The sequence below is a fragment of the Microtus ochrogaster genome, assembly GCF_000317375.1.
Source record: "Microtus ochrogaster isolate Prairie Vole_2 chromosome 14 unlocalized genomic scaffold, MicOch1.0 chr14_random_2, whole genome shotgun sequence".
Lineage (NCBI taxonomy): Eukaryota > Metazoa > Chordata > Mammalia > Rodentia > Cricetidae > Microtus > Microtus ochrogaster.
The window spans coordinates 13,025,828-13,034,911 of NW_004949097.1; the positions used below are offsets into that span (position 1 = coordinate 13,025,828).

General features: G+C 42.3%; 1 protein-coding gene across 6 annotated transcripts in view; it reads right to left on the minus strand.

Moving 5' to 3' along the window:
* Positions 1 to 9,084, minus strand: part of Ints13 (integrator complex subunit 13) — a 40,330-nt gene that overhangs the window by 12,369 nt on the left and 18,877 nt on the right. For all 6 annotated transcript variants that reach the window (XM_026787960.1, XM_013352817.2, XM_026787959.1 and 3 more), the window contains 5 exons: positions 8,615 to 8,817; positions 7,829 to 7,909; positions 4,856 to 4,946; positions 2,566 to 2,694; positions 1,000 to 1,084 (listed from right to left, as the gene is read on the minus strand). In XM_026787960.1, coding sequence (XP_026643761.1) covers positions 1,000 to 1,084; positions 2,566 to 2,694; positions 4,856 to 4,946; positions 7,829 to 7,909; positions 8,615 to 8,817 — 589 coding nt within the window. The remainder of the gene's footprint in view (positions 1 to 999; positions 1,085 to 2,565; positions 2,695 to 4,855; positions 4,947 to 7,828; positions 7,910 to 8,614; positions 8,818 to 9,084) is intronic.

A 9,084-nucleotide genomic window follows, 5' to 3' on the forward strand; every position in this document is an offset into this window, starting at 1 on the left:
GACACAGCTCTCTCTCAGACAGTGAAGCACACACACACACACAGCTGCTGTGGGGACACAGCTCTCTCTCAGACAGTGAAGCACACACACACACAGTGAAGCACACACGCGCACACACAGCTGCAGTGGGGACACAGCTCTCTGAAGCGCTCCCCTCCGACCTAAGGCATGAGGGCACAGTGATGGAAACGGAAGTAAACTTTCATCTTTCATCACAGAGTTCTGGACACTGCCCTAGCTCACTTTCTGTTGTGTGGTAAACACCATAGGCAAAAGCAACCTGGAGGAGTAAAGGCCTTACTTCAGCTCCTAAGTTAGAGTTCATCTTCACGGGAAGCCAAGGCAGAAACTTGTCAGAATTTGAAGGAGGAACTGAAGAAGAGGCCACGAAGACACCGTTTCCCCAGCCTGCTGAGCTACCTTTCTCAAAACCCCACACCACCTGCCAAAGGCTGGCCCTGCTCACAGTGGGCTGGGCCCTCCTACATCAATTCGAATTAAGAAAATGCCCCCCCCCACACCATGCTGTGGAGTTTGAATGGAATTGGCCCCCATAAGCTCAAGGAGGTGTGGACTTGTTAAGGTGAGCGTGACACTGTTAAAGGAAGTGGGTCGCCGTGGGGTGGGCTCTGAGGTGCCCCACACTCAAGCTATGTCACTTCGGTTCATTTCCTGCTGCCTGTGGATCACGATGTAGGACTCTCACTCCTCCAGCACCACATCTGCCTGCCAGGTCCTGCCATGACTTAAGTCACCACATGGAATGTTTCCTTCTATCGACAGCTGCCATGGTCATGATGATTCTTCACAGTAACAGAAACTCTAAGACACATGCTCACAGGCCAATCTGCTGAAGGAAATTTTTCCAGCTGGGACTCCGTCCTCCCAGGTGGCTCAATCGTGTCAAGTGGACAAGAACTAAGATGGGGACACTGCAGAGGAGGTGGACACAGGTGAAGTCAGCTGTGCACTGGCCGGACAATGGGTCAGGCCTCTTACCGCTTCTGAGGAAATCTACATGCGCGTCTTTGTGGTGAAGTAGCTCCACGTCATAGTTGGCGGATGTGTTGGCATGCTGCTCTTCCTTTAAGCAAAGTTTAAGACATTAAAACCTGGGTTTGCTTATAAAAAATAATGAAATAAATTACTTTGCTTTTTCTTAAAGTGAGGTCAAATCCATTCTGCCACAGTCAGCTAAATAAGAGGATGGTTGGCGCAGTCATTTATTTAAAGATGCAACACTTTCCAACAGTGAATCAGCTCCACTGTACAACTATGAGCTAAGCGGACACCGGGGTAATAACGTTCTCATGCCAGAATCAACACCAATGACTCTTCTAGAAATGTTGAATTTAACTACAAATATATATATTTTCTTGCCAATAGTTTTTATACACAAATATATTTATGTAAGTTGAACTTAATATAGTTGTTAAAAACAGGCGACAGCATCTTTAAATACTTGCAGTGAGTTAACAGACACCAATTATTTAAAGTAGCAAACACTAACTAATAAACAAGCTTAGCAGTTTGTTTCTGGCATTATCTATTAACAGAGAGACTAGGGGCAAGTGTCAGGTCCAACAAGCAGGTCGCCTGCTGCCTTCCCGGCACGTCTTATAACTCAGTTATGAGCATGGGTTGTTATACTATTTCACTTGTTCACGGCCTCTCAGCAAAGCCATTCTTAAGGGTCTCCTAGAACTCCCAGTAAAGAACCAGCCAATGAAGTTGGGAGGACATGAAATTGTTCATGCAATTTAGTGCCCATGGAAGAGAGGCAAAATAACTGAAAACAAGGCTGGGGTACCGTGATTCACATCTGTGATCCCAGTATTGCAGGGCTCGAGGCAGGAGGATCACGTTTCAAGTCAGTATGGACTATAAAGTAAAACCCTGTCTCAAAAATAAGAAGCAAAAAAGAAAAAACTGAAACAGGACTCCAAGAAAGTCACCGTGAGACTTTAGGTCAGAGTAGTTACGGACGGATTCAATAGTAACGACTCATTTACCCCCGACTGCGGGTCAGGCGTGTTGCTGGTCCTGACAACTGAACGATAATATGAACAGAGAGCGACAGAGTCCTGAGAAAATCCACAGCTGAAACTATATTCACATCCATGGCTCCTTACCAGGAGAGTGCTAATCACCTAGGAGCCTGAGCTACCCTTCCCTAGTCAGACACCTTCACATTTGGGTGTTAAGAATGAAAGCACAGGAAATAAAAGATCCACTCAAACAAACACAGTAAAATCTAATGACACAGCTCTCAGGAAAAGAATCACAGAGAAACAATTTAAGATATATAGTTTGATAAAAATAATAAGAACATAGTTCTTAAAAATCTCAGGTGACATGTTCTTATTAGAAATAGTAACAATATAACATTTGTTCTGTGATCCTTTCTTTTGATTCTCAGGATTTACTGACCTGTTCAAAGACACTGAATGTGGGCTAGCAAAACAAAATATGATATAGGGAGAAAAAGTAAAGGTTCAATTAAAGTGAATAAGGAATGTCAAGCAAATAATCAAAAAGCACAGACGCGCTCTCAGAACTGCCTACCTTCATAGGAATGTTTGTGATGGTCGTTGAAGCCAGGTCAAAATGTTGCTGTACTAGAACATTCAACTTGGTGGCCAGATGCCGTCCAGCTCGGACACTGTGGACTTCACTGGTCAAAACCGGGGACAACTGCAGGAAAATACCCAAGAAAGGTATCCCATAAGCCATTACTTCACAACAGCCCCATGCGGAGTATTTTACTATAGACCATTAAGTATTGAGTGGCTTTTTAAATGTGTGTGTGTGGTTGGGGGAGAGGAATGTAGAAGTTAGCCAGGATAACTATTTCATCAATGAAGTTTCTTCTGCACCATGTATAATCCATTTACTATACTATGTGAGCCATTGGTACATAATACAGACTGTCATCGTCCTCTTCAAACCTAGACTGGAAGCATGTACTAAATAAATATGTATTGATATTTTATAATTTCTTATTATCAATATGCAAATAAGACTTGAAATCACATAGAGATACTATAAGAAAAACAATTCACTTTATAGAGGACAACACTGCAGATAAAAATTAAGAAGCATCAGGTGGTGGTGACACACGGCTTTAATCCCAGCACTTGGGAGGCAGAGGCAGAGGCAGAGGCAGGCAGATCTCAGTGAGTTCAAGGCCCCAAGGACAGTCTGGTCTAGTCTACAAAGTGAGTTTCAGCAGAGCCAGGGCCGTTAAACAGAGAAACTCTGTCTCAAAAAGCCAAAAAAAAAAAAAAAAAAAAAAAAGAAGAAGGAGGAGGAGGAGGAGGGGGAGGAGGAGGAGAAACAACATGGAAATCATGGCAAACATTTGGCTTTGGGCTTCATTACCAGTGTGAGGTCAGGTAGTAAAAGTATAGAGAACTAACGCAGGGTGTAGTGATGCACTCCTTTAACCCCGGCACCCAGTGAGAGAGAAACCCTCTCTTAAAAAAAAAAAGTAAACTGTTAGGGAATAATATTTTCAGGTACATGACTTTTGTTTACACTGCATTTGCTTGTTCATTTGTTTAACTCTGTGAAGCTGTGCTGCTGTGCCTGTCTAAAACACCTGATATTCCTAATAAAGAGATGAATGGCCAATAGCAAGGCAGGAGCAAGGACAGGCGGGGCTGGCAGACAGCATAAACAGAAGGAGCAAGAACACGAAGAGGAGGACATGAGCTACACAGCAAGTTTCAGAGAAAAGAAGTAAAGAAGGGAATACAGAATTAAGAAAGATAAAAGCCCAGCGGCAAAAGGTAGCTGGGATAATTTAAGAAAAGCTGGAAAGAAACAAGCCAAGCTAAGGCCAGGCATTTAAAGCTAAGAATAAGCCTCTGTGTGTGATTTATTTGGAAGCTCAGTAGTGGGCCCCTCAAAAAGCCAAAAGAGTAAAAACTTCATACAACAGTAAACTAACAAAATTTTATTATTTCAGGGCAATAATAATTAATTTTAGTTACCAAAAAGGAAAACCAACCGTCTCGTTAAAAAAAGCATAAAATAATCAGGAAACTACCTAAAATATGGTAGAGACAACTTGAAAGTACCACTTAAATAATTCATAGACTAAAGTAATAGTGAACAAGGTTAAATTAAAAATACAAAATAAAACATTAGCGCATACTATAACTACATAAATGAAAAATTTACATTTCTAAATAAAGACTACCAATAAAGATGCGATATGACTATACTTATTAACCTACAAAATTATTTTTTCATTTAAAATTTCTCTATTTTTTTTTAAAGTAAAAGTTAGAAAGTAGGTTTTCCCTGAACATATATATAAGTTGGTTTCTTTGATATCAGAGGGTATTTCATTAGAATGTACTATTTTTCAAGATGGGTAAAGAATTAAAGTTATTGAGCCGGGCGGTGGTGGCGCACGCCTTTAATCCCAGCACTCGGGAGGCAGAGGCAGGCGGATCTCTGTGAGTTCGAGACCAGCCTGGTCTACAAGAGCTAGTTCCAGGACAGGCTCCAAAACCAGAGAAACCCTGTCTCAAAAACCAAAAAAAAAAAAAAAAAAAAGAATTAAAGTTATTAAAGTAACTAAAATCCACACACTAGGATAAAGTTTCTGGATTTGCAACAGGTCCCATTACAATAAACGTCACTGATGAAGTGGAACAGGAGGCACGTCAAGTCTGTAATTATAACAGTCTATTCCGACCATAGCTATCGAGCACAGAAGCTTGTTTTCAGACTTTCAAATACTTTCCCGGCAGCAAGCCCAGCACTCTGATCCGCTCAGTACAGCACCCAGCATCGCTGAGCTCTCTCTCACTCACACCCCTCTCTGCAGCACCTCTGCACTTACTTCTTTTTTAGGACGATCAGACACAAGGCTGTCTTCACCAACGGGGTAGGTGTGAATCAAGACCAACTCACATTTTTGAATCTGCATGAGACTTAAAAAAAAAAAACTTTCACTTAAAATGTTAGACTAGATACTGTAAAGAATTCAGAGAAGCAAACTACTTCCACGTTATCACAATAAACAGTATATGACTATACCCACTAGGGCAGGACCATAAACAGACATGACTGCTAATACTCTGAGCTAAGCAGTTACATGGTAGACAACTATTGTATTTGAGTAAACGCAGAACTTATCTGTGTATTTAAATAGCAAACACTGACGTGGGTGCCACAGCCATGCACCAGGGCCCTGCTTTCAACTCAAGTCCCTGAGGCAATTCTACTACTGCTGTACTACCAGATGAGTTCAGAAAAGGCCTTTTTGTGGAGTAAGAAACTGTGCAAAGCAGAGACGTATCCAATTATGTGACAATCTTTGCATAATAAAAATCTGTTTAAAGTGAAAAATAACAATAATGAGAAAGGTCTTTTAATTTTCTATAATTATCACAAGGAAAATTATAATTTATCTATTTCTGGGAGGGAGCATACAGCGCACATGTGGAGGTCTGAGGATAACTGTGGGAGTCTCTCCTCCTTCCGCCGTATCGGTCTGAATTCATGCTGTTAGACTTGGAACCATCTCCCCAGCCCTCCCCTAGCCTTGCTTTCTGCAGAAAAGCTGACATTCATATATTCAGTGAAGATCCATATACTCTACAAGGCACGTTTACACACATCCACTGGTAGCTTCATTGTGCTCTCTCTGACTCTCAATAGAGGAACTAATGTTTCTTACTGAGTCTGGCAGTTTGAATGGAATTGGCCCCCATAAGCTCAAGGAGTGGCACTATTTGGAGGTGTGACCTTACTGAAGTAGGTGTGACCTTGTTGGAAGAATACCACTGTGGGGTGAGCTTGAGGTCCCCTATGCTCAAGCTATGTCTAGTTAGTTCATTTCCTGCTGCCTGCAGATCAAGATGTATGAAACTCAGTTCCTTCTCCAGCACCATGTCGGCCTGCACGCTACCATGTCCTGCCAAGACGATAAGGGACTAAGCCTCCCAACTGTAAGCCACCACAATGAAATGTTTTCCTTTATAAGAGCTGCTGTGGTCATGGTGTCTCTCCTCAGCAGTAGAACCCTAACTAAGACACTGAGCCATTCTCAAGCGAACTGTAAAGGCCATTACTAAACACTTGAGAACCCTTCTACTAAGAATAGTTCAGTTCCACGTAAGAAAATTAGTGACTGCTCGGTTAGACTGCAGTCCAGTACAACTGTCATAAACATGCCCTTATTGGCTGTGTTGTAACATGTACACTTTGGTCTATTGTCCTGGCAGATGGGACAGAAGTCCTGAAACCCTTATAGAGTCCTAAGTACTATGGTACTAACAGTATCTTCTGCTCTCTACAATTTCATCTTGGATGTAGGTTCTTGACAGTTGGTTCTTAACTCTTTAGGTACTACCCTGGGTGGTAGTCCTTCTGTGCTAATGACCTAACTCCTGGGACTCTCCACAGTGCCTAGACAAGGAAGATGTTACCAGAAAGTCAATGCTATGAATAGAAACTTGGGACCTTCAAGTCCTACCCTGCCATCCTTCAGGAAAGAAAGAGGACCAGGAAATAAATAACCAGTCATGCCTGTGAGACATCTCCACAAAAGTCCCTGCGATAAGGGGCTCAGGGATTGTCTAAGTTAGGGTTTCTATTGCCGTGAAGAGACACCACGATCATGGCAGCTCTTACAAAGAAAACATTCAATCGGGGTGGCTTGCTTAGAGTTTCAGAGGTTCAGTCCACTGTCATGACAGGGAGCATGGTGGTGCGCAGGCAGACGTGAGGTGGCTATATCTTGGCTTGTAGGCAAAGGAAGTCAACAGAGACACTAGGTGGTATCCTGGGCACAGTGCCTGTCCCCAGTAACCCACTTCCTCTAAAAAGATCATACCCACTCCAACAAAACCACACCTCCCCACAGTGCCACTCCCTATGAGATTATGGGGCCAAGTCCATTCAAACTACCACAGCGATCTTCTGAAACACGAACACATCCACACACGGCAAACACAGCACATTAATCTCCAAGGGGCCAAAATTCCTGACTTAGGACTTTCCCTCTTTGTGCGGTTCACCTGCTTCATCTGCACCCTTCACAGCACACTAGCACACTAGTGTTCACAATCAGCACACCTACTTCATCTGCACCCTTCACAGCACACTAGCACACTTACTGTTCACAATCAGCACACCTGCTCCATCTGCACCCTTCACAGCACACTAGCACACTAGTGTTCACTGTCAACTGTCAATCCCCAGGGGGCACAACTGATGGTGATGGCGTCAGGCTGACACTGTTTCTGAAAGGAAGGGAGGTGTACAGTTCCGAGGGACTCAGCTCTCCATCTGCGGGGCTGTAACAACCCCAGTGACCACAGGACACCCAGATAGTGTCCATACAGCAGCAGCACTGTTCAGTGGAGTAAATCCAACACTTCTGATCATCCCTAAATACTGCTATGAGATAAAGCAAAGCAAGAATGTTTTCTTTTTCAACCACTATTTAAAAATAAATTCATACAATGCAAAGAACTGGTACATTATGAACTAGTAAATAATGAGTAATGACACCCACAATTTGTATATTTTATAGCAGGGCATGACATAAGCTATCAAAACAAATGTGCATTATAAATGTGTGTATTATTTTATCATTCTGAGCACCTTTCTTGTGAGAGGAAAGTAATATTCTAAAATATAAGGAAAACAGAAACAAAGTCTGTTCAAAGTTACAGCTTTAGGCTAATTTGTTAACTGAGAAAAATCAAGAAAATGCTATCAACACTAAAATTATTGCAAATAAGTATGAAAAGCATACCATCATATGAAGCTAAAGACAGTTATTTCATCTGTGAATCATACTCACTGATCTGAGTTTGCAGCAAGCTTGTTGTGCTCATGAATTGTTTCCTGCACACAGTCCTCCAGCATCCGTACATGGCTATCACTATGTTATTGAAGAGAGAAGGGACAAACAGTAAGAAAAAGTCAAAGCCACCACTCAGCTGTATGCGGGTGCTGACACCTAAAATTCCTTCAGCAGGGCCTGGAGGGGGCGCACGTCCCACTCTTGCAGAGGACCTCAGTTTGGTCCAGCATTGAAGTCTAGCAGCTCACAACTGGCTGTAATTCGCCTTTTAGCCTCTGTAGCACCTGCACTCTCGTGTGCAAGACCCACATACAAACACAATCATACACATACTTTAAAAAATTTACTTCAGCAAAGGCTGTCTTGAGCATATACGTTCATAATATCAAACTATTAGCTAAAAACTCAGTGAAGAAAAAAATAATAATATAAACATAATATAAACTATTTTCACCAAGATTACTTTGTTGAGACAGTTTTGCTCTATAGCCCTGGCTAGCCTAGAACTCACTACATAGGCTACACTGGCTTCAAACTCAGCGTGATCTTCTGATCCCTGCCTCCCAGGATTGTAGGGATGCATGTTTCTAAAGATGGATCTTTATTTAGAACTGAATATGCCCACTCTCAATATTAAAGGCAAATAACAATAATAATGAAATAAACCAGAGAAAGCCATTTGCATATGCTTGCATATTTACAGGCTATCCAGAGTTTGTAAAATAAAAACGTAATAGTAATAAAATTCTCTCAGGGAAAGGATCACTGTGATCAATAACCCACCTCTTTGCATTTGTAATGCAGATTATTCGTCCTCTGTTCCCAACTCGCTCTGCATTCTCCATGAGTAAAGTGCGAGCCTCATGTTGGTATTCAGTAATTTTGCAAAGGGTCTCCACGGCCGCAACAAGCCCATGCAGAATGCTGCAGCACTCTGGATCTGCCCGAGGATTGGGGGGGCCCACAGTAGCCAGCGCTGCCATGAGCTAAGTGAAGGGAGAGACAACGATGTTGACAACAATGAGACATGAGACAACACATCCTGAGAAAACAAACCAATGCTTCCTTAAAAGGGGCTGGAGTCGGCTCAGTAATTAAGAGCACTGGCTGCTCTCACAAAGGGTTCAATTATCAGCACCTATATGACAGCTCACAACTGCTTGTGACTCCTGTTCCAAAAGATCTAACACCCTCAAGCAGACATACAAGGCAAAACACTAATGCACATAAAATAAAAATAATCATATATATAT